This window comes from Chiloscyllium punctatum, chromosome 20 (genome assembly GCF_047496795.1).
Source record: "Chiloscyllium punctatum isolate Juve2018m chromosome 20, sChiPun1.3, whole genome shotgun sequence".
Lineage (NCBI taxonomy): Eukaryota > Metazoa > Chordata > Chondrichthyes > Orectolobiformes > Hemiscylliidae > Chiloscyllium > Chiloscyllium punctatum.
This window is the reverse complement of record NC_092758.1, coordinates 54,512,376-54,539,278: the sequence shown is the minus strand read 5'-3', so window position 1 is coordinate 54,539,278 and position 26,903 is coordinate 54,512,376. Positions and strand designations below refer to the sequence as shown.

The window sequence follows — 26,903 nt, the reverse complement described above, 5'->3', positions numbered from 1 at the left end:
TAGTTATTTACAATGGTCAGAAAAGTAGAAAAGCAAAAGATTCTTTAAATGTCACTGAAATGAGAGGCATGTTGCCAAAGACTTTGATCTTGCACCCATCAGGAAAAACCCAAGAATGTCAAATTTCAAATGGTCACACAGGAGAAAAGAGTGCTGATTGGCTGCCAAGTCACCTCTAATTAGCGTGGATGTTGCCCTGGAGAAAACGAGAGTGAACTATACGCACTCCAAGCTTCTGGGTAATTCAAAGAAGGCACAGTTTGAACATAGTCCTTTCTCCTGCATGAATGGCTCCTTACGTATGTATGTCATTTCCAGCATGCATAAACAAGCAATGTTACAAACTGAATTGATTATTTTAGATCAGTTGTGAGCATGCATATTAATCATGTGGGATTATTGAGCAAGTGTTGCCCAATCACAGCAGAAGAGCTAGTAGGAGACAATTTGGTTTGGGTCTTGCAAATGGTTTAGTACTTTGTACTTTGACTCTTATAAACTATGAATGGAACAACATTCTCCCCATGTCTGTGTGGGTTTCCTCCCACAATCCAAAGATGTGCAGGTTAGGTGAATTGGTTATGCTATTTGCCCATAGTGTTCAGGGATGTGTTACCTAAGTAACAGGGGTAAATGCAGAGTAATAGGGTAGAGGAATGGGTCTGTGTGGGTTGCTCTTTGGAGGGTCAGCGTGGACTAGTTGGGCCGAAGGGCCTGTTTCCACACTGAAGGGATTCTATGATTCTATATGGTTTGCATAGCTGGCATTGCATCAGCATTGAAATTCATACACAACATTGCTCAACTTTGTGACAGGCATGGAGTCATGGCACCATCTTGTTAGTGAAAGGTACCACTTAAATAGGCACTACTTTTTTTAAATGGGGATAAATGGGAAAACAATATTCAGAGGCATGTCTTTGCAGGTGGATTACGTAACATTAAAATGCAGTTAACCTGCAGAAATCAATTAAGGAAAACGTTAGCCTTTATAATAAAGGGAGCGGAGTAAAAAAGTCTTTGTGTAATCATGTACGGTGTTGGTGAGACCTCATCTGGAGTACTATATATGTTTGTTTGAAGATAAGATATAGTTCTCCACGAGGTGTGCATCTCTGATCATTGGACTGTTTTCTGGGATTAAGGAATTGTCTTATGAGGAATGTATAGGCTTATATTTCCTACCGTTCACAAGAATGAAAGGTGATCTAATTGAAACATAAATTCTTAAACGGGTTGACAGGGAAGGACAAACACTGGAAGGATATTTTGTTCAACAAAGGAATCTAGAAATGCAGAGGAGGTGTCACTCGTGAGAGGAGGAACATGTTCAATCAAAGCTTGTAAATCTTTGAAATTCTCCTACCCACGAGAACTACGGGTGCTTAGTCATTGATGTATTCAGGACAAAGGTTGATGGATTGTTGGACGCTAATGGAAGGAAACAATATGGGAATAGTGTTGGAATGTGGAGTTGAGGTAAATCACCCATGATCTTATTGATTGGTGGAACAGACTAATAAGATCAAATGGCCTACTGAACTCCTACTTCTTACGTTCTTAAGTGTTGAAAGGCTGACACCATCCTCGGCGTTAGATTTCAGCATAAGTTGGTACTCTCAAGAGTGGAAAGAAAATAAACCTGTAAACAAAAGGGTAATTTTTACTAATTTTCACAAAAAAACATGGATTTTTGTGTGACATTTGAAATGTTGACAGTAAAAGCAGTAACATCATTAGCTTTACCTCCCTACTAGTTTATACCATGGTACAATGAAAGTAAAATCACAGAGAGCTATGTGAAATATTTCCTACTGTAGTGATTGTAATGAGATCAGCCAGGTAAACTTCACAGAATGTGAGTCCCCTGACTGGCACTGTTAATCTGGACCAATCCAGACAGATAAAAACAGGAGTATCAGACATCCTGGCAATCTGCAAGCTGGCCTGGAGGGAGCTGGGTCAGTGTTAAGGACTCTCTATGTTTAAGTAAAGGGTGACTCAATGATGGGATAGTGGCATCTGTGGTATTTCACCAATTGTCTGTAAAATCAGTGGTGTGTTTGTGCCAATACTGGAATAAGGCTACTTAAAAGATGATGAGAAAAACAAACTAGGAAGATGTTAGTTATGCCTTATTAGAGCTAATTTTTAAATAGTCCTGTTTACAAAACTCTTAATTTTTACTTAATTACATACTTTTTCATTAGAGCTGTGGTTTTACCTCAATATTTCACATTGACATGTCACGACTCCTGTGTGCCACAAAATTGAAACATTCTGGAAATCAACTGCCCATGACAACTTTCTCTTTGTACGTGACTACCTGCTCCTGATGGTTATGGCTTTCTGTCAGCTTTTTGCCTTTGCTCCAGAAATCATTTTATCTTTACACCAATCTCCCCATGATTCCCAGCTCACTCCTGCTGTTCTTCCCACTGCTCTCCATCTAATGTATCAATTCTCTCAGGAAAGTTTAATAATTACATGCTGAATTTCTAGTGACTTTGACCTTCAATGGACTGCAGCACTAACATCAATTCCCTAGCTATTTCTCAGCTGAATAATATCACAAAACCAAAAGGAACTACTGCAGGTGGCATGGGGAGGCGGGGTGGGGGGCGGGTGACGATGGTCACTTTATTTAAGATAGAAATTTGTTGTGAATGGGCAAACAGCATGCCCCTGAGCCAGAAGTAACAAACACAGCCAACATTGCTCCACGGCACACCAAAACATCAATCTAACACCTAAAGCATGTGACAGCTGTCCATGCACCAAACACACAGCACGCTTATTCAACTAAGTGGCCATTTTGGAAAGTTAGTGGCTAATCCTCAGTCCAGTCAAGAGGAGGAAGGGGGCACTGTTTCTCAGGACACATCAGTACCATCAATCAGAAGCACAGAGCACACTGAGCCGAGTGGCATGGCCATGAGCTGTTTATGCAGTTTAGCGTGAGAGGGGACTGTAGGCTACCATTGGGGAAGCAGGGTATAGGTGTTGATCACCACCAAAGCCTTCTTAGAGTCACAGTAAAACAGCAGGGTATCATTAAAGTGTAATGTCAGGGTTCCGGGTGACAGCTGGAGTTGAAGTTCAATTTGGTGTATCTCCACTTGAGGGTATGGGTGGGAATGGGCCATCGAGGGAAAGCAAAGTAAATAGGGTCATAGAGGTTCTGGAAAGTATCTGGTGATGAGCTGGAGTCATGTGCCGAGGGTGTCCAAAGTCAGCTGCATTCCCTGCTATCACTTGTGGCTCTGTAAATGCAAATTGCAAGCCAGAAAAAGACTTGGGACACTGCACAGTGTCAGCTTGATGAATGAAAACAAGGGATCCACATCCATTGGGCACAAGGAATTAAAGGGGCAAAAATATGAAGTAGGTGTTTGCAAACTCCAGCTACATGTCACTTGAATAAGTTATTCACTTATTTGTAGTTTATACAGAGTGAATGTGCTTAGGTGTCAACACTGGCCAATAGCAGACTGCATTATACAATTTTCATTTCAGCGACATAGCAGTTAACAGCAAAGATTTAAAAAGAGGTGAACGTTGCCCAAAAATGTTCTATCATCCATGGGACTTCCAAGGGTGCTGTGGCACAAGAGAAACATTATTGCATTATATGTCATATAAGTATGACGATGCACTGTACTGAATTCATTCCAAGTTTCATGGTTGTTTGGTTCTAGAATTAGAAGATGGGAGTGCAACAGGTACTCCCTTTCGAATGTAATGTACAGCACCTTCAACAAGTTGGAACATATGCTGCAATCAGGGCCATGGTGGAGCAGAAGATAGGATCCCTCATGATTTGGTTGCACAGCTTGAAGTAGTCTGGGGTGACCTCTAATACAGTCTGGACAGAGATGCTGCACCATCCTGGCATGCTATGCTCTGCATAACTGGAACAGGCAAAGAGATGTTGCAATTGACGCTGAAGAACCAAGAGAATAGGAACAATCTTCAAAGGAAGATGAGGAGGAGGACATTGAGCTGTAGGAAGCTCTCTTTGTGAATGTCAAAGCTGAGCTGCAAGGGCAGAACCTGACTGATATCCAGTTCCAGCTGATGAGAGCTGGGTGCAGCAGACTATGATGGAAAGTCAAATAGTTGTTGGTCATGATGCTAGCATTTGGTTTACTGTGGGGGTGAACTGCAGTCTCTACGCATTTGGTCTGCATTCCCTTTTGCTGGCTGCCAATTAGTACTCATACCTGTACTTGTCCAATTACTTGCCTCTGCATTACGCTCTCTAACTGGACAGTGACAAGTTGCGAGTCTCTAGTGGGCACTGGGGGCAGAGTAGCAGTGACTTAGACAGAGTGGTTATATATGGTGTCACTAAAGACAAACAAATTGTGCATGATGTGGTGGGGAGATGGAAAAGTGAAATTGCCTGTGTCTTTAATTAAGTGAATCAAGGTAATTAGGGAGCACTTTAAGATCTGATTTCTGATGTCTTGATATTTTCATGGGAATAAAAGATAATTAGGAGCTTCATAAAGCTTAACCAGCAGCAATATGGCAGGAACAGAGACAACAGCATTGAAACATTTTTCTATTACATGCAAAACGTGAAACGGTTTGGATTTAAAAAGTCCTGGGCAGTAGTATAATTTTCATGATCCATTTTGCCCTCCTCTACCTCGTGTTCTAGATCCCCTTTATTCCTGGCAACTTTGCGAATGAAGGTTTGCTCATTTTTTTAAAGATCATGTAGGGATGGCAGCCATGGCTGTCTTTTCGGTGTGAGATGGTGAGTATTGGTAATCTCATTGGAATAGTAACGCAGAGGCATGGGTTGAAATCCATGAATTCAAATCCCACCAAGGCACAAGATGGTATTTAATTTCAATTGATAAAACCTGGAATTAGTCTCAGTAATGATGACCATGAAATTCTCATCAATCATTCTTAAAAAAACTATCTGGTTCACTCATGTCCACAAATCTGTTAACCTCACCGAGTTTGCCCATAATGACTTTAGAACTGCAGCGATGTTGTTGACTCTTAACTGTCTTTTGAAATAGCCTAGCAAGCCACTCAGTTACTCAAGAACAGTTAGGAATAGGCAACAACTGCTAGTCTTGTTAGTGTTGGCCCCATGAATGAATAATGAAAAAAATTGTTGTCCGTTTTTGAACCTGTTTCCAATGGGAAAACTTATGCTCAACATCTACTCATTGGAATGACCAATAACAATTTGCCCAAGAAAATATCTGCAGTAAAAACCAAACAATGCAATGAGGCAAAAGAGAACAGTTAAAACTGAGTGAACAAGCACAGCATGAAAATTTTGTGACTCCTCTCAATTGTCTGGCTAATTTATAATTTAAAAAATCATTGCTTTTGAAGTAGTGTTTTTACTGAAAAACTGGCATGTTTTAAGTGACTGTGTTTCATTGAACAACTTCTTCTGTTTAATTGATAGCCATCACCTTTAAAAGCTTTGCCCATATAAGATCATTCATTCCCACCTCCTCACCCATCGCAGTTCAAACTTGGAGGGAATTTGACTGTATTACAGCCAGGCAGAGAAGATCTGCAAGTGTTGGTTATACATATTAATACAGATCCAGAAAATAGGAAATCTACCATATAATGTAGTTGCTGTGGGCACTACAACAATGTCATGTTGTTGGTATCACAGCTTATTCAACAAAATTGTATCTGAGTCCTTAAAACTGCAAAGCGGCCAGGCCTAATTTTTGCCTCATTTCAATAGAAACAGAATGAATTGAACTAAAACATACGCATATTTTTTTAACATTCCAAATAAAGTTAGACATATTGACAACTACTGTAAAAAAAAATTTCAATCTCCAAAAATGTTAACAGTATGAGCACCTCAGTCAAACTGTTATTTTTCAAAGCAATCATCTTACTGAAGTCTCTTAGCCTGCCTAGGTTGGGATGTACATATGATAGATTTTCACCATTACATATCTTTTACAGTTACAACAAAATGTCATTACATTTTTGTGATACACATTAGAGTGCCTAATCGAATGCAATGTAGATCTCATTATAGTAATACCACATTAAAATACTGAACGCGTGACTTCATAATTCAGGCACTGTTAGGTTATTTACATGTGGTATCACTGTAGTGTCCTGCTTTACCATTTAAATTGGCATTGTCAGGTTTTAACATTTTCAATGAAATATTAAAATACTAATTCGTTATTTATTTATAACATTTTTTAATTTTAATGGTAAATATTTAAGCTTGTCAATTTGTCACCATTAATTAACATGACAATATTTGCTGATTACTTTTTAAGCACATCGACTAGGAAAGTTTCGTATAAAGTACCTATTTACTAATATACTTTGAAGCACTGAACCTCCAGAGTTCTTCGAACATACAATAATTAACAATTCAAGCAACAAAGTCCATATTCAAGGAAGGAAACGACTGTTGTACAAATAGAGACTATAGTCTGCAACACAAAAAATAAATTGTGCATGGATGTTGGAAATCTAAAAAAAAACAAATCTGAAAAATACTTAACAGATCAGACAGCATTTGTGGAGACAAATACAGGTTCAAAAATGTTTGAGGTCTGTGAGCCTTTTCAAAACAGCTCTGGAAGATGTCTGGAAGCAAAGATCTTCAACTCCAGGTAAAAATCCAAAAGCTTTGAATAGTGTATGTTCTGGTGAAAGCAGACAGACGTCTTGGTTTGGCTAACTGAGTCCATGTAATATAAATAGTTGATGGGAATTAAAATTTGAAGTTGGCGATAGTAAATAGTGAGCAATTCTGCATAATTCGCAAGAAGAAATAAGGAGTACAACTTGTAGGACTGAAAAAAATATTCGTTGACTTCATTTCAGGAAGATAGAAATACATTCAATTGACACTTCTATTCAAAGATATTGTGTGCCAGCTTAAAATACTTTACAAATGATGTCAATATCCTATGGAGTAATGACTTTACCTAAATATTGAAATATAGTTATCTATTATACTGGACATACTGAGAAAAGTTTAATTAAGAGGTTAAAGTTCAACATTCCATTTGCATAAAACTAATGAAAACACCAAAGGTACAGGTATGTGGAAGCCCCTAAGGCAAGGAGGAAGTGGAGGCCAAGGATCACCAGTATGCAAGAAAAAGAAACTGGTGAATGATAAGGAAAATAGCGAGCATGGTAAGGAAAAGAACAAAACTAGGTTAGGAAAGGACATTGGGTGATGGAGTTCAAAGATTTGCTTCAAAGCACCACCCAATGGTCACCAGGTGCAACTGTATTAGACAGAATTGAATCAGATCTACTCCACAGACACAGGTCATTGAGCAAAGCTCAGAAATGTAAGAAAAACAGAACATTAGAGATAGGAACAGGAGTAACATATTCACCCTCTTAAGCCTGCCTCACCATTCCGTAAGAGCATTTCTGAAATACAGCCACCACTACGCATTCATGGCAGCTCAACATAGCCTTCAATTCTTTGTTATTTCAGAAGACTATCTACACCCTCAGTAAATACTTTCAGTGATCTTGCCTCCACAACTTACTGCAATAGAGAAATCCAGACATTTACTATCCTCTTACGAGAGGAACTTCCTTCACACCTCAGTTTTAAATAAGCGTCCTTTTATTCTGTAACTCTGTCCCATAGTTGGAGGTCTCCCTGTTAGTGGAAGCATCTTCTCAACATCTCCCCTGCCAAGCTTCTTCAGAATTTTCTATTCTTCAAAAAGATCACCCCCATTCTTCTAAACTCTAATGAATAAAGGCTTAACCCGTTAAACTATTCTTGACAAGTCAACCAATTTATCCCAAGAATCAGCCTGGCAAATCTTATTTGAACTGCCTCTAACATCAATATAACAATTCTTAAATATGGGGACCAAATGGTACAGAGTATTCTTGGTGCAGCCTCACCAACACCTGTACAATTGTAACATGACTTCCCTATTTTTAAACTCCAACACCCGAGCAATAGAGGCTAAAATTCAATTTGCCTTGCTGCACTTTTTGTGTTTCCTGCACAATAATACCTTTTCTCTCACTCACTCAATCTATCTATATCCCTTTGCAGATTCCTTACGTCCTCATCACAGCACATCCTCCCATCTATTTTCTGTTGTCAGCAAGTTTGGATGCATTACACTCTGCCCCACTTTTACCTCACTAATTGAGAGAATAAATAATTGAGAATGTAGGATGTAACATTCTTTACATCTTTCCAACTTGAGAAAGGTGCATTGATCCCAACTTTGATTTAATTTCACCTTCATCTTGTGTGTTAAGCAATCCTCAATGCACGCTGATACATGACTGCAATACCATGAGCTCCTGTCTTGAGCCCTCTCTCAATATAAATACACTCCTTCTGCCACTTCCTCTTTATTAACACTGCTTGCTATGTCCTTAAAGATATCTAGTACATTTGTCAAACATGATTTCCCTTTTACAAAATAACTTTTCGAAATGCCCTGCTATTTCTCCATGATTGAAACTAGCAATTTCCCTTATTGGCATAGAGTTTTGTGTTTTCTGTCTCTCTGCCTTCTTGAACAAGGGAACCACAAAAGTAGTTTCACAATCTTCCAGAACCTTCCCAGTGAGTTTTGGAATATTTCAACTAATGCCTCCAAAATAACTAATGCCAGTTCCTTTAAAACCTTCGCATGCAGGCCATCATATGCTGGCAACTTAGCTGAATTCTGTCCTATTAGTTTGTCAAATGCTTTGTCCCTCATGCTAGAGACTAGCATAAGATAAAGTCATTCTTCCAAATCTGCAAGGGTTCATTCCTGAGAACCTCCACAAAGGATGAAATTCATTAGCGTGAACCTGTTTAAACATAGGTTAAAAACAGATTAAAAATATTGCAGATGTGTGATTTTTGCCTGCAGATATTGATTTTTGTTATCACTTATTTTTTGCCTTGGATAGTTGATTTGTGAATTCGTGGATAAAGAGGATTTACTGAATTTCTTCCCATTAGCACTTTGGTTATCTGATATCTTTGGGATGTTTATGTTGTCCTTCACAATGAAAACAAATGCAAAATGTTGGTTTAATCTAGCTGTCATTTCCCAATTCCTTGTTATCAAATCACATCTTCCAAGGGTTCCACATTCTAGCTGCTTTCTTTCTATATAATGAAGAAGCTCTTGCTGTCTGTTTGTATATTTCTTGCCAATTTTCTTTTGTAAACAAGTTCTTTCTTTTCATTCAGTTTTTAGTCATCTGCTACTGATTCCTAAAAAATAAAATCCAAATCCTCTGGCCTACTTTTAGTTTTATCACTTAGTTTTTTAAAATTTTGAACTCTCCTGAATCATCGTCCTTAACTAAGGCTGGTTCAACCTTCTCAATGAGTTCTTTTTGACTGGATCACATGTGGAGTACTATGTACAGTACTGGTCACTGTACTTACAGAAGCATGTTATTGTATTGAAAGCAATTCACTGAAGGATTACTAGACTAATACCTGGAGTGAGTGGGTTGCTTCACAGGGAAATAGCTAAGCCTGTATCCTCTGGAAGTTTGCAGCATCAGCGGTAACTTAATCAAAACACACAACTCTTGAAGAGACTTGACTAAGCACACATTAAAAGTATGTTTCCTTTTATGGGAGAATCTAGAACTAGGGGTCAACATTGAAAATAAAAGGTGCTCATTTAAACAATGGAAGAGGAAACTTTATTTTCTCTCAACGGGTTGTGAGTCTTTGGAATTCCTTTCCCAAAAAAGAGTGAATGCTAAAACATTTTTTTTATGACAAAGGTAGACAGATTCTTGGTTGCCAAGGAGATGAAAGATTATCGGGGATATGTAGGGAATATAGAGTTGAGGTTAAGATTAAATCAGCCATGATTTTATTGAATGGTGGAGCAGACTCAAAGGGCTGACTGACCTACTCTTGTTCCTTGTTTGTCCATCTCCTCCAGGCCACGTGTCATCCTGATTTGGAAATGTATCTTCATTCCTTCACTGTGTCAAAACCTTGGAACTCTCTTCCTAACAGAACTGCAAGCATGCATACACCTCATTGACTGAAGCAGTTCAAGAAGACAGCTCACCAATGCTTTATCAAGGGAAATTAGGCATGGGCAATAAATACCAGCATAGTTAATGATACTCACATTCGTGAACAAATGTGTAAAAATGGATTCACGGAATTAAAACCTAACAGAAAGCCAAAAAGAAATAGGCAGGTAACACATCTTCCTTTCTGACAATTATTCAGGTCTGAATACGTATGAAAGTGATTTATCATTTGGGGAGAGTGCAGTATCAACTGTAAAATCATGGCAGGCATAAAGATGACTGGAAGAGCAATAGATTCAATAGTGATTGGGAAACAGATGGATGTTTCTGAGACTGCAAATGTGAATCTATATTAGTTTTTGCCTCTGTGGTGCCAGGGTCAAGATTACATTTAATGCTGCAGTGCATACTGAAAGGGAGGATCAACAATCAGTTGTCATGTTTCACCAATGATACAGGTAGAAAGACGGATATGATCCTGTGGTGAGAATTTAGTGTGTTAAGATTTAGGGAAAAAAGAAATTCCTGAAATAAACCTCAAAAATATTAATCACTGAATTATACTCAGGCCCACGTGCACTGAGCATAGAAATAGGAGAACAGAGCTGATGAATGGATGGCTGAAGAGATAGTCCAAGAGTGAGAGCTTAGATTCCTGGGAGATTGGGATCAGTTCAGGGGGACATGGTACCTGTACAGGCTGGAGAGGTCAGGACTTGCAGGTCATTGTTGGGGAGGGTTTAAACTCACTTGGTGGAGATGTGGGAACCAGGAGTTACAAAGGGATATCAAGGCGTGAAGAATATTGTGAAGAATATAGATCATCCTAGAGTAGGAAATACTAAGATATTGGGTGAGTTCAGCATAATAGAGAAAATAATAAAGTCTAAGTTATGGTTATTGTGCATGCATTTGAATGCATTGAGTTTAGTAAATAAAATTGGTGAGTTGCAGAAACAGATAGCCATTCCTTGTTCTAATAAGCAACCTTTTTCAAGAATGAATTCAACAATCCAGATACAAGTTATTTGGATAAGTTAGGAAAAGAGGGGGAAGAGTATTGATTAGAGAGAACATTGCAGTATTTGAGAGAGAGGATGTCCTAAGGACTTAAGGACAGAATCCAAATGACTAGAACTAAAGGTCAAAAATGGTACAATTACACTGTTTAATGTAATCCATAAACAATCACGATGTAGAAGTATAAATCTGCAAAAAAAATTATAGAAAAGTGCTAAAATTCTAAACTAGTTATAATAGAGGACTTTAATTATCAACATAGACTTGCTAAGGTGTTTTTAGGAAAGGTGTTTTTTTCCACTGTTTTATGTGTTCAGTACAAACAAACAAGCAGGTTTTGCTGAATGTGATTCTTGGAAATGAGGTGGGTCAAGTGGCAATGGACTAAGATGTAGGCAACAGTGATCATTATATAATAAGATGCAGGTTCATGATGGAAAAGGACACAAGGCAATGCAGAATAAGAATAATTAACTGGGGAGAAATGAACTTCAATGGGTTTTGGAAAGGAGCCATACCAGACTGTGCACCATTAACACTGTTTTTCTTTCCATTGTTGATGCTAGATCTGTTGCGTTTCTCCATCACTTTCTGTTTTTATTTCAGATTTCCAACATATGCAATATTTTGCTTTTATTCAATGGGCTAAATGGATCTGGCTCAGAGATAATCAAAGATTAGTAGTCAAAATTGTAACTGAACAATGGACTGCTATTAAAGAAATAATTCAAAGGGAATCAAGGTATCATGCCAAAAAACGGGAAAGGAAGGAAAAATAAATCCAGTGCTCACAGGATGATGAAAGAGGTTAAGATGAAGCAAAAAAAAAAGTGCGTTCATGACAGATATCTCATGGATAATACACTTGAGGACCAGGCTGCACATAAGAAAGTTTACAGGCAAATTGACAATGCAAATACGAGAAGTAAAGAAAGAACATGAGAATACACTATTAACTAATTTAATAATTCAAAATTAATTATGCACATTATATTAAAATAGGGGTCAGATGATTAGGTCACATTAGGCACCTAAAGGTGTAGGCAAGGACATGGCTGTGGTATTAAATTAATAGTTACAAATGAATTTACAAATAAGAAAATACTATGCAGATCATGATGATAGAAAAGAATTAATTTGGATATGTTACAAGTTTTAAATTGGTCATTGATAAGAGTTATTGGTTTGACTATTTATATATAAAATTGATGAGACTGCAAGATAGGATATATAAAAACAGAAATTGTGGAAGTGCTGGTCATATTTTTCCAAACATTTTTAGTTTCAGATTGGATACTGAGGACTGGAGAAGTGCAAATGTTACATCCTTTCTCACGAAAATAATATATAGATAAATTAGCAAATATGGTTCAATCAGTTTATCTATGTAGTTGGGGAAGCTTTTAGAAATGTTAATGCAGGCCAAATTAATAGTCATTTGGACAAAAGTAGGTTAAAAGTTAACATGGATTTGTTAAGTAAAATTGTGTTTGACTGCTTTGAGATTTTGATGAAGTAACAGATGATTGAAGAGGGGTGCCACACAACAGATGTGTCAGCAAAGTTCAAGGAATAACAGGGACAGTAGTAACATGAATACAAAATTGGCTGAATGACAGAAAGCAAAGAGTAATGATGACTGGTTGCTTGTTGGTGTTATGATTTCTTGATAAAAATTAAAAATCAGATCTTGATGTACAGGGCACAATTTCAAAATCTGTGCATGATTCAAAACCTGGAATCATTGTACACCAAGAGAGGATGATTTGGAGCTGCAAAAGAAGATAAACAGGTCGGTGAATGAAAAGACAAATAACAAATTAAATTTAATGCAGAAAAGTATGAATTGATTCATTTTGGTAGAAAATACAAAGGGAGAAAGGAAAGGGAGAGCAGGAGCAGAGGCAGCTAGGGGCTGGGTGCATATGTACAAATATCATTTAAGGTGGCAGGACAGGTAGGCAGAATGGTTAATAAAGTATACAGAATCCTGAGCCTAATATGCAGAAATATGTGGCAGAATATTATAGGAGTTGCAGCAACATGGGTTATGGTGAGATTTGTGACAGAATCAGAAGAAAATTCCAGTGATGTTTATCTCAATGTTATCGTGCAGATATTTTTAATCAATCTGTTCATACATGTTATGACACACTTCTGTGGCAGATGGGACTTGAACCCAGACTGCCTGGCCCACAGGCAGGGACACTATCATTGTGTCACAAGAGCACTTGTGGTCTTTTATGCTTTCTACATTGTAGCGAGTCACCAAATAAGGTTGTTAAACACCTTGTTAAGGACCCACCTCACTTTATTAACATCAGCTTCCAAGCTTATCAAATGTGCCAAACAAGCTGGGCATCACATAGAACTCAGAACAGATACCTGAATTCAGTTCACTACTTGCCCAGAAAGCTCTCCACATTGGATATTAGGTACCAAACTCTCAGGACATGCTCCATGAGCACCAGTCACATGCATCCCACATCCACCTTGTGGCAGAATTAATGTTGCTGCAAGGACTCTGTGTACGCAGAACATGTATCCAGTTCATGGACTTGCTCAGGCGGCATCTCTATGTCCTTCATTTGCTAACATACAGATGACTCACTCTGAGCCTAGCTGCTTGCTTACAGCCTCACTGATTTACTCTGCCTTGTCTTGTCTTTTTGCACTTTTCTCCCTCAGCTAAAGAGATTCCAAGCTCATATTATATCCACCTTGCCTTACTACTTAGTGCAGCTACAAAGGCAGGAAGCTTGCTCTCGTTGTCAGTAGACCTCTGAGAGTCACAGAGGTCTACAGTACAGAAAAAAGCCTGTCGGCCCTCTGCCGTTCAAAAACAGCCATTTAATAATTATTCGAACTTCATTTTCTTGCACTAGGCCCATAGCCTAGTATTCCCTGGCATCATAAATGTACATCTAAATACATCTTAAACATTACAAGGGTTTCTGCTTCTACCACCCTGACAGGCTGTTAGTTTCAGATTCTCACCACCCTCTGAAAAGGATTTTCTTCACCGATGCACCTTATAATTTAATATATCTCAATCATATTCTCCCTCAGTCTCCTCTGCTCCAGGCATAACAACGCCAGTCTATCCAATCTCTTTTCATAACTATGACTCTCCAGTCCCAGGAACATCTCTCCAGAACAATCATATCTAGTTGTAATGTGGATTCCAGAACTGCATGCAATACTCTGTCTTATTAAACTTGCTTCATTATTTCCAAATGTTATACATGTTCGGACATATAAAGAGTTAAAGCCTCAGGAACATAAAATAAATATACTTATGCAAGGCTCCTACCCCACTTCATTGAGAGTGTCTCTAACTTCTTTCCAGATAAGTTCATTCCCCTTGTAGTTAGTTTCGAGTTGCAGCATGTTCTCATAGTTTGCACAGTACTCTTTGTAAGCATCTTCCAGCTCTTGTTTGAAGATGAGAAACACATTGCCTTTCAGAAGAAAAACATCAATGAATCATCAGGGAACACTGTAACTTGGGGCAAATATAGATATATGGTTGAACAAGAGGAAAACACATTCTGGAGAAGAATGAGTAGTGAGATTCATAAAGTGTTGAGACACACACACACACACACACAAACAAAGGACTTAATGAATTTGTTATATCCTAGAAACTTATATTGCTACTTTTGAAGCATTAAATATTCTTATACAATTAAAATATTATCTTTCTAAAGACTTTAATGTACTAGAAGAAAATCCAAATACCCATAAACTATGAGTTCAAGCCACAGACTGGACTAAACTCAAAAATGTAAGGTCATCTTTCGAAATTCTCCTCTTTCATAAATATATTTACAATCGACAGGTCAAGAAAAAAAATACTGGTTTTACAAAGACCTAGGCAGTTTTTTGTAAGTACCAGATCAGTCTGAAATAAGGCCACTGCTCGATGGTGGAACTAACTTGAGCATAACTTGTGAATTTTATTTGTAAATACTTATGGAACATAAAAAGATGGATATTTTAGAAATAAAATGTATTAAAGCTAAAAAAGCATTGAAACTTATTTTTGTTTTCAATTCATTCATTCATGGGGCGGGAGCATTGCTGACTGAACCATCATTTATTGCACATTGCTAGCTGACCTTGAACTACCTTATTGAACTGCTACACTCCATATGGTGCAGTTTCTTCCACAACACCTTGAGTGAGAAAGTTACCCAGGGTTTTGGCCCAGTGCCAATGAAGGAATGGTGACATATTTCCAAATCAGGATGGTGAATGGTTAATCCTTTTATGAAGTAGTAGTTATGGGTTTGGAATGTGCATTCTAAGGAACCTTGGTGAATTTCTGTAGCTGGAGCTGCTAATAAGCACTGGCGGTGAAGGAACTGAATGTTTGTGGATGTGGATGTGGATGGGGGAATGGGCCCCTCTTGTGGCATAGTGGGACACCCAGGTTCATTTCCCAAATGCTCCAGAGGTGTGTAATAACATTTCTGAACAGGTTGATTAGAAAAACAGGCTAAATAAAAACGTTTTTAAAAAATTCTCAAGCCGAACGCTTCATTTTGGATGGTGTCAATCTTCCTATGTGCTGTTGGAGCTGCCCTCATCCAAGTAAACGGGGAGTATTCCACTCAGATTGCGGCCTTGTAGATATTGAACAAACTTTGGGAATTTAGGACGTTTTATTTACTCATCGCATGATTCCTAGCCTCTAACCTGCTCTTGTAGCCACCTGTACTTAATATGACCAGTCCTGTCCAGTATTTGATCAACAATGACTAGCAGGATGTGATAGTGGGGACTCACTGATGGTAATATCATTGAATGTCAAGGAGCAATGGTTAGATTTCCCTTTGTTGGAGTTGGTTATTGCTTAGCACATATGTCACACAAATGTTACTTGCCACTTGTCATCCCAAATCTGGATATCGTCCAGGTCTTGCTGCATTTGGCCTAGGACTGTTTCAGTATTTGAGGAATTGCAAATGATGCTGAACATTGTATAATCATCAGCAAACATCCCCATTTCTGCCCTTATAATGGAGGGTAAATCATTGTTGAAGCAGCTGAAGATGGCTGAGCTGAGGATACTATCTTAACGAATTGCTGCAGAGATATCCTGGAGCTGAGATAACTGATCTCCAACAGTCATCTTCCTACATGCCAGATATAACTGCAGCCAGTAGAGAGTTTTTCTTGAGATTTCCGTGAACTCCAGTTTTGTAAGGACACCTTGATGCTACACTCAGTCAAATGCGGCCTTGAACTACCTTACTGAACTGCTACACTCCATATTCCCCCTCACCTCTGGAATCCAGCTATTATCCATAGAGATGTACAGCATGGAAACAGACCCTTTGGTCCAACCCGCATGTTTGAACGAATCCTGTAATGAAGTCTGGGCCTGGCCGAACCCAAACCTGGCATCACTGAGCTGGTTATTGCAAAGCAACTATTCGACCTGATAGCATCGCTGATGACACCTACCATCACCTTACTGGGCAGAATCTTTAAATGATAGTTGTGACTTTAGCTGCCAGTTGGGGAACCATTAAGAGACTCATGTTGCTTAATTTAAGGAAGACTTGCCACATCTTTTCTAATTGAACAGTTTTGTGGACAACAGCAGAATTTCCCTCTACTATTAGATTCCTGTTCAAACAGGGCAGGGGAAGCAATCTGGTAGAAGTTGCTGACCAATCAGAAGTGGTGCCTTGAAGGATGTTATATCTGCTGCCAGAAAAGTAACACTGGAGTCTAGGAAGCAGGAGTAAAGTACATGATGTGTCATGGAATTGAGGTCATTGGGAGCTTTCGGGGGAGAAAGCCCTTAAGTGGACATTAATTGGCAGCAGTGCTTGTGGACTGAACACCTAAGACATTCTCATCCATAAGTTATTTCCAGCAGAGGGGGGAGAAGGTGCAGGTATCAGGTATGCCTATATGCCATCTAATTATGTGCCCTTCCTACATCCCCACAAGCAGAAGATTTCATCCATAGCTGCAGATAACTTACAGGTATGCGATTTCTAAATTCTTGATTGTTGACTTGCCTGTGAAGGGTTAATGCATGGTTTAAAACAACAGTGATTGCTAAGGTGTTAGTGTGTTAATATGCTTGAACTATGATAACTTGATGTTTATTTGTAGCCACACTGCTCCACAATTACTAACAAAATGAATGAAAAACATTTATAGCAAAAACTACCCTTGCTATTCTGATGTACCTTTCGCAGTTAAGAATGAAGCAACAACTTCAAAACCCTGAAATCGGGTCACCTTGCTTGAGACAAGGCATTGCCAAGGTTCCAATCGAGAACCTACCTACAGAACAGCTGCTTAACTGTGAGATAAGGTGATGAGTCAGGGATCTGTTCAGAGAGTCGATAATCTTGTTTCCATGGTGAAATTGAACACACTTAAAGGAAAAAAAATGATGTTTTTCTCACAAGTGTGTTAGTATTTCTCACCTTGAATAGAGACAGAAATGCTCTTAATTGCATTAATTTGAAAAGAAAGTCCAAAATTCCTGAGGAAGTGTGCTACTGGTATAACTCCAGCAAAGCAAACTCTCCATCAAGCTTCTTCAAATACCCCAAAAGCACATTCCAAATCCTGGAGATTAGGTCACAGTAGGCTGATTAATGCCTGAATGCAGTGCCAATCCCAATCTGTCCTCTAAAGCCCCATGGAGCCTAAGGGAAAAGGAGCCAATCTGTCTTTGAACAAGGTAATAGGATGCCTAATAGATTCACTCTCCTCAGTTAATAAAGTTTCAGGTTTCAAAGAATGCATACCAATTATGAACAGGGCATTCTTACTGGAATTCAAAAAAAAAGGTAAATGGGGAAACTTCTAGTCTTCAATTAAAAGTCGCTTAAAATGTATTCACATACACAGAGAGTTAAAATAGACTTATTGTGCAACCAGATTCCGTGTCAAATCTCAGCTTTCCTTTCTGCACTCCACTGATCCAATAATCTTTGGAGGCAATATTTCCTTCAACTGTTTTACTGAGAGCCATGTTAGTTTACTTTAGTGGAGTGATTAGACAAATCTCATAAAATGTGAGTTTTTTAATGCAACTGTTTAAACAATTTAAATTCTGTTCAACTGATGTTCTGAAATTATTAAATAAGCCATGTAAGTGCTTTCTTTCTAACTAAAAATGTAATAGTGAATGCAAGGACTGGAGGAACATATAAACGAACTTCACTTAAAAAACAATACTAACATTATTACATTCAAGGTTTGCGTAAAGATTGTTACATTTTACAGCGACCTTGCATTGTTACATATATATGATGCACAATATAGTTTAAAATGCCTTGCAATTCTTTTCTGCCTAAATGGATTAAATTCCTACTCAACATCAAGAAAAGATTCAAAATGAATAACAATCGAGTATATCAATCAAACAGAAACCGGTTTACTTTTGACGATGAGCAATGTAGCCAGCTTTATTTGAAGGTATGAATCTGAAATCACAGGTTGAGTTATTTTATAATCTAAATATTAAACCTGTTAGCTGTTACAGCAACTTGTATCCCTACAGCATTTTCTAACAGAAGGGCATTAAGCAGGAAGTGTAAGGATATTAATTAACCCATTAATGGGCATATCATTGGTTGACTGAAGAGCTAGTGTGCAACTTATAGCTTCTCTTTTGGGACGATCTACCGTACTAAGTGCCAATCAAGCACTTGACTAGCTAGTGGTATTCCCTTCCCACAATCAAGGAGCTTGGAGACAGAAATCCTGTCCCTATAGAGCTGCCAGCCAAGAAAAGGCATTAATTACCCATCCAGGGGTCTTAATTGGCAGTGAGCTGGGAAGGTTATTCACCACTGTCTCCTATTCCTCCTCAATTCATCCACTGAAGTGTGGACAAATCAAGGACTCCACACAACCAACTCCAACAACTCCACTGCAGTGCTGTCGAACCCTTACACCATTCACAGACATTAAACCATTTCCTATAAATAGATTCATTGCTTTATTAGAATTATGGACAGAAGAATGTCAAAGTGTGAGCACTCACCCATTAATATTGCCAATAGTAGTTTCTAGGTTCAAATATGATGATGTGGTAGCTAATTCTGTGTTAATTTATGAATGAGACAGAATGTCCAGGAAAGAGTTTGCATATCTAAATATCTAACTATGAAAATCGTCACTTGAATGATTGAGAAAAATTAGAATGTTAAGATAACTGTACAGATGGATAACAAACAGAAACTCCACTGAAGAGCTAGCATGTTACATGATTTTACATTATAAAGGTTTTATTGTAACAAACTAAAAGTAACATTGAATAAACATTATTTTAGCATACAACATATACTCTTAAATACAGAAGATTCTTCTTTTAACTTTTAAAATGACCAAAAATTTCTCACAATGGTTATACTTTACCCTGTCCCATAAGTAGACACTCTACTCTCCTGGAAATAGTTCAGAATGATTCTTAACACCAAACAACTTATTTCCTTTCCGTTTTCAACCAAGTAACTCCTAATCCTGGACCAATGTCTGATGAATTAGAGGTTCCTTCCATGAGCTAAAAACTATGCCAGTCTTTTTTAAAATCCTTACAACTTCAGTTGCTTCAATCTAACAGAGTTCTCCCACTTGCATTCTTGCATGACAATCCATAGAGACTTGTTACCTCTATCTCTTTGGTCTCTCTTTGCAGGATACTGGCAGACTGGCTTGACTGTGTAATTTAAGATAATTGTCAGGGTCAGTCTAATTAGGAAAACCTTGTGGTCTGATCCTTCAACTTCCTTATTCATCCTTTCCCGCTCAAGCCCATCTCCATGAGCCTTGATCCACTAAACATGCTGATTACTTATTGTTTAGGTGTCAATTCTATCTTGGAATGAAGTCAGTTTAAATTAAAATCATTATAGCCTGAAGTTTTTAGGCCTTCAGAGAACCACAGTTTCTGCCATTATTTGCTTGGGACTCAGGGAAACAAACTGGGCCCACCCTTAATGACTCAGAAATGCTTTCAGTCTATTTAGAACTGGTCACATGACCCCACTTCATTACTTTATTATACCTTAAATTTGAAACACGTTCCCAAAAGATAACAATTTTACAAAATCTCACATTTTTAGAAGCTATTTTACAATACCTGACTGAATAGTATTTATTCTTAACTGCCTTTCAGAAGGTGTCTTCATAAACCACTGCTGTTGTTGCAGTATAGGTAAAACCAGTGTTGTTAGGAGTGGAATTCTAGGATTTGGATCTCGCAACAGTGGAGGAACAACCATATAGTTCCAAGTCAGAATGGTGCAAGGCTTAGATGAAAACTTCCAGATGGTGGTGTTTCCATACTACTGCTGCCTAGAGTCATAAAGCATGGAAACAGACCCTTCAGTCCAACCAGTCCATGCCAATCACAATCTGTAACTAAACTAGTCCCAACTGCCTGCACTTGGCCTATGTCCCTGCAAACCTTTCCTATTTATTCAAATCTCTTTGAAACGTTGTATGTGTACCTGAATCCACCACTTCCTCTGGAAGAATGAACTGTATTGCAGAAAGAGTATTGATAAGCTTCTGCAGTACAAATTGGAGGTGGCACACTCTACAATCACTGTTTGTCAATGGTGGCAGGGATGAAACTTGATGGCAATGGAATGTGGTGCCAAATAGGGAGGCTGCTTCGTCCTGTATAGTGTCAAGCTCCTTCAACGTTTTTGGAGGTGCAATCATTCAGGCAAGTAGGTAGTAATCCATCTGACTCCTGACTTATTGGCTTGGAAATAACTAACAGGCTTTGGGGAGTAAGGATGCAAGTTACCATAGATTATCTGATCTGCCTCACGGTATCTTAAACAATTTGTGCATATGTTGTTCATAAAGTGTGATTCAGCGAAAGAGCAAGTGGAGGCAGGATTTTATTTAATTTGGGAACATGTTTATTTTTAAATGTATGTGCTAAGAATAAAAACTAATGACCTTTGTGCATTCTGCAATTTAGAAAATGATTTATCTGTAAATATGTAATGATTTTAACACTGTAATCACAACACTTTTGAATTTTTACAACTAAATTGGAATTCAAATTACAAAAATAAATGACCTTGGCTGTATGTTTGTAATTTGTTCCTTTACAATATTCATGAAGCTGATGGGATAAACATTTTCAAAATAAATTATGCTTGTTAAGTGCGATGAAATGGTACAGCAGATTTTACTCCCCTAGAGGTTGCTGTCTAAACAAATTAAAGGAACATTCCTGTTCTTTCTGGCTCCTTCCAACAATTTTGGAAGAGGATGGGTAATCCTGAAATTGGTCTTAGTTACTCCATCCTATATTCGCATAGCAAATGTGTCTAACCCTAGTTTCAGGTTGCACTAATTGATGGGGAATGTAGAATCTAGAATGGGCAGAACAATATTGGATTTTTTAACAATCCAATTGCTCACCTAAGACACAGGAGTAGCATAAACAAATTTTAAGGGCAGAAAAGTGGGAAAGGTGACTGTTTATTAGTTTTGACAAAAAATAACATTTAGATGTGCCAATATCTATACATTAATTATTTATTTAAGGAGCAATGTTTATAATACAATGTATACAGTAGAACTGTAATTCCAAATAAAGCTTTCAAATTTAGATCCGGCATCGAGAGACAAATCTAACTGCAAGTGTATGCATATTACAAACTATCTCACTTAAATCAATGATATAAGTTACAAGCTTTTATTTCCAAATGCCTATCAAACAGCATGTACCTTTTAACAGTCTGGATTTCCATTGCTCAATGCAAAACTGAGTAAAAACAGTACCATGGTTATAACATCAGGAATGCTACACTTTCAACTAAAAAAGTTTTTAGATATTTGACTGGCATTTGCACTCAGCTTTGCCTTGGGCATGGTTTATCAACTGGTTAGTGAAAGAGAGGTCAGAACTATTCAGCATTGATAACAAATCTAGCAAAAAATATATGACATGACTTGCACAGAATGATTGACATTCATTTTAAGCCTGTACAAGTCTTGGGCAGGGGTTGAGGAGAATATCTGAGCTTGTGACTTGAGGTATTTTAGTTCCCAGGCTTCACTTACATGGTGGGGTAAACAGCAGCCAGGAGCAGACAGGAATGTAAGTAAAGAAAACCAGACACCAATGGCTACTACCAGGGGACAGCTTGCTAATAAGCAGTAAAGAGAGTTTAAAGGTAGACTCGCATGAAGTAAGGAGGAGAGTCTGGTCAGGAAGGTTGCCACATTCCTTGGAAGCCTAGTAGGACACTCTTGTTCTTCTTCACCCTGTAGAGCAATGTTTTCTACTTCCCTTAGAAATTCCTTTTCCTTTCTGAATGTGACAGATATCTGCCTTCACCTGGCAGCTAAGCCACTTCAGGTTTATTATAAAACCGATTATCCCCAAGAACTATGGAATTTAATGGTACTTCAGTTACTCTCCCAAACTCTCTCACAGTCTCTTGCGTGCTGAAGACTGCCAACAAACCTTCTTGAATTTGCCTGCAGCCTCATGGAGAGGTCCCTTATTCACATCCACTTTGTACCCAATCAAGGTTCATGCATTGGGAAGGGGAATGCTGAAAACCACCACATGGCCCTTCCTTGAAACACATTTCACTGCCCAAACTTTACTGGTGACCACTCACGAAGGCCCACATCAAACCATTACTCACTATACCTTGGGATTCACTGCCAATGCTAGGGATGGAACTCAGTACATTGCCAACAGCAGGCACCGCTCCCAGTGACAGTGCCTGCATTGGAGAACCACCAGAGAGCTTTTGGGGGACGGAGTTTCTGTCCTCTCTGGATCCCTCATCAGGAGGTATGTCTAACACTGGCCTGTTCAAAATCTACCATCACTTAATCTACCCCGAGAATTAATACACCTGTCCATAACTGCTAGTACCACTGTCCCGTGAATAAAATCCAGGGGGTTAGAGCAAATAAATTAACTTATTTTTCCAAAGCGAATGCGAAATACTATTTGAAGAATTACTTATCAAGAGGACTTGATCAGGTTTCCCAGTGGCTGCAGCTTCCAAATTTTTGAGTAGATTGGAGGATACATGTAATACTTCATCAGTGCCTCCAAACAATCCTTCCAGGTCCAAATCTGGCACCTAATCAAGAAAAACAAAATGTGACTTTGAAAATGTTTTGCATTTTAAGCTGCATCCCAGCCATGACCAGTGGTTTGGGGGTGGGGCTGAGTGTGTTTTTTTCATTGTAAAGAGGCCAAAAGAACAGTGAATTCTGGAAATCTGAAATAAAATGGCAAACCCTGGAATTATGCATGTCAGCACCTAGTAAGTAAAAATGAACTAATACTTCTAGTGGAATGCTCGCTCAAAATTCCTGCATTCTATTACAGTTTGAGTGGACTGTCCCATCCAAAATATTTAGCTGTTTTCCTCCTTTGGGTATTGACAGTACATTTTTCATGTTTTCAGTTTTTTAGGAATTCGACCAAAGTTTTTCAGATTGAAACTTCTTGTTAGCAGAAGTTGTGACTAGGGCTGACTGTTTGGTGGTAATCATAGCAGAAATATGGTAATGGGACTAGTTTGAATATGTAGTTGATGTGAGCAAGATTTCAATAAGGACAGGGCAGCATGATCTGTAACTGCGACAGGGATCCCAGCACTAAAATCAGTCGCCCATGTCTTACAGGTTTTGGGCTTTAGGTCTCTTTTGCACGAGGCTGGCACATGACTGAAGAAATTTTCATGGCCAATCATATCTTGAAATTCACATTAGTAATAGTTCCTTGCATAAATGATAGATTATCACAAAGCCATGACTAAAAACACTGCATAAAATAGGAAGAAACAATAAGTAGGTTACATGGCATGAGGAGACAGTCTGTGCTTTACACAACAAAGGTTGATGGAATAATCAGAACTGTTGCAATATATTAAATATGTCATACATTCAATGATTTAACTCATATTTCAGATGCTCATGTAGCTATTTCGTCCACTCTCACAGCCAGCAGAGTACTTTGCATGAAGCTGACAACAATATTAGGCCAGAAACATGTTGCATTCTTGGGCAGGAGTCTGCCTTCAGAAGCAGCTGAACACTTTCACCAATCCTAAACATCAGAAGGAACGTTTGGGCCTAGTCGCAGGCTGTCACCTTCCTGGGCATTGGAGGTTACTACCACAGAGGTCAGCCAATAACTGACTGTGAGTGGAGATGGTGAGGTGAGAATAATATACAGTACATGGAAATGACTAATATTGTTTGAACTAGAGTTCCATTTTAATGGAATACAATACCAGACCACATCAGTACAAGTTATTTTTTGATATTACTATTTTTACTTTCCATCAAGATGGGTCCAATTTAAAGGTAGCCATCTAGATTCATGCTCCAGTTCATCGGAGGGAAGAATATAGACTTGGCACCCAAGGTAGGGCTTCTTTAGACTTCACTGATTGACAGGAGAAAGCAATAACCAAACAGAGTAGAAGATGGCAGAATTCGTAAGCTGCAGGAGTGTCTTGTAGAGAAACTGAGTGGAGTACTGCAAGAGATAAAATAACCTTCAGCACTCAGCTTTACAGAGGTTCCTGCTACAATAGGTAAATTCTCAAACTTCTTATATTTTCTATAGAATTCATGATGGAGGATGAACACAGAAGTACAGCTACATAACTGGGGGCTTCTCAGGCATCCTAAACAGAGGACTCAATATCATTATATCATACTAGTGCACCTTTTGTTAACCCTGTTTTACCCACATTATTTGGTCCTTATGCAGAATTAGAGAGGGTGATTTTCGAAACTTGACAGAGCACGGCACTGAACTTCAGGAGAAGGTGACAGAGGCAAAGGCAGTTATGAACAATCTTCTTCCCACGATGGAGGACAGAGACAGCTAGACTAAGCATATACAGCTGCAGGGCCTCTGTGAGTCTCAGCAAAGGAACTTTAATTTGTTTAAGCAGCAAGAAATATTGACCTGCCTGTTGTTGTTACCCCAAAACAATGCACGGTCATGAACTGAGGATAGACAAGTCCATACCACTCATGTATACCACCATGGCTCAGGGTTTTGAATGAATGCATGAGTTCCTCCACTGACAGAGTGGCCATCGTCATTGAGGAGTGTACGCAGCAGTGTTTGCTGAATGCCATGGTCTGCAGCATTGATCAGTCAATGATACAAAAAGGCATGGAAACGTTATCAACTGCACCCAGGCAACAGTTCCCTTCAGCAATCCGGACGGCCAGCAAACAATTGAGGTAGCCACTGAAGTGAAAGTATCTGCTCCCTCATAGATATGATCATTTTTATTAGTCTCCTTGGACTTGTTGGCTGAGGAAATATCAATGTAGCAAGGCCCAGTGACAATGACTGAGGTATGCTAGCCGTTGGAGATGCACGATTGACATGTACGTGGCCATGACAAAGGCATAACAGCCACAAGAAGAAAATGAACAGACTGCTTCCACTTCAGCTGGAGTTCAAGTGGACCACCACGGAGAAGTGGGTGACAGTTTCTTTATTTAGGGGATGTGGGTGTGGCTGACTGGGCGAGCATTTTCTGCCCATCTCTAGCTGCCCTTGAGAAAGTGGCGGTCAGCTCCATTCTTGAATCCCTAAATTCCATATAGGCACACCCATAGTGCTGTTAGAGAGGTGAGTTCAGGATTTTGACTAGTGACACTGCAGCAGCTGTATTTCCAAGTCAGTGTGACTTACGACATACAACATTACAGCACAGGATGTTGTGCCATCCTTTTATCCTACTCGAACATCAAACTAACCTATGTACCTTCATTTTACTATCATCCATGTGCTTATCCAAGAATCACTTAAATGTCCCTAACATATCTGACTCTACTACCACTGCTGGCAGTGCATTCCATGCACCCACTACTCTTTGTGTAAAGAACTGACCTCTAACATTTCCCCTAAGCCTTCCTCCAATCACCTTAAGATTATGCCCCCTCATGATAGCCATTTCTAGCTATCCACTCTATCTATGCCTCCCATCATCTTGTACACTTCTATCAAGTCACCCCTCATTGTTCTTTGCTCCAATGAGAAAAGCCCTAGCTTCCTCAACATATCTTCATAAGACATGCCGTCTAGTCCAGGTAGCATCCTAGTAAATCTCCTTTGCATCTCTCTAAAGCTTCCCCATATCTTTCCTGTACTGAGGCGACAGAACTGAAGACAATATTCCAAGTGTTGTCTAAACAGGGCTTCAGAGAGCTGCAGCATAACCTCGCGACTCTTAAACTCAATCCCCCTGCTAATGAAAGGGAACACACCATGCGCATTCTTAACAACTCTCTCAACTTGGGTGGCAACTTTGAGGGATCTACGGCAAGGCCCCCCTCTGTTCTTTCACACTGCCAAGAATCCTGTCTTTAACCCTGTAACCTGCATTCAAATTCGACCTTCCAAAATGAATACTTCACACTTTTCCAGGTTGAACTCCATCTGCCAATTCTCAACCCATCTCTGCATCCTGTCAATGTTCTGTTGCAACCTACAACAGCCCTCCAAAGTATCCACAACTCAACCAACCTTCCTGCAAATTTACTAACCCACCTTTCCACTTCCTCATCCAAGTCATTTTCAAAATTCATGAAGAGCAAAAGTCCCAGAACAGATTCCTGGAGAACACCACTGGCTACTGAACTCCAAGCTGAATACTTTCCATCTATTACCACCCTCTGTCGTCTATGGGCCAGCCAATTCTGTATCCAGATAGCCAAATTTTCCTGTATCCCATGTCTCCTTACTTTCTGAATGAGTTCATAATGGGGAACCTTTTCAACCAACCTTGCTGAAATCTGTGTATACCACGTCCATTGCTCTAGCTTCATCAATGTGTTTTGTGACA

At 38.9% G+C, this 26,903-nt stretch overlaps 1 protein-coding gene across 13 annotated transcripts in view; it reads right to left on the bottom strand.

The window, feature by feature from the left end:
• Window positions 1–26,903, bottom strand: part of arhgef37 (Rho guanine nucleotide exchange factor (GEF) 37) — a 232,674-nt gene that overhangs the window by 66,404 nt on the left and 139,367 nt on the right. For all 13 annotated transcript variants that reach the window (XM_072590933.1, XM_072590929.1, XM_072590942.1 and 10 more), the window contains 2 exons: window positions 23,036–23,159; window positions 14,357–14,504 (listed from right to left, as the gene is read on the bottom strand). In XM_072590933.1, coding sequence (XP_072447034.1) covers window positions 14,357–14,504; window positions 23,036–23,159 — 272 coding nt within the window. The remainder of the gene's footprint in view (window positions 1–14,356; window positions 14,505–23,035; window positions 23,160–26,903) is intronic.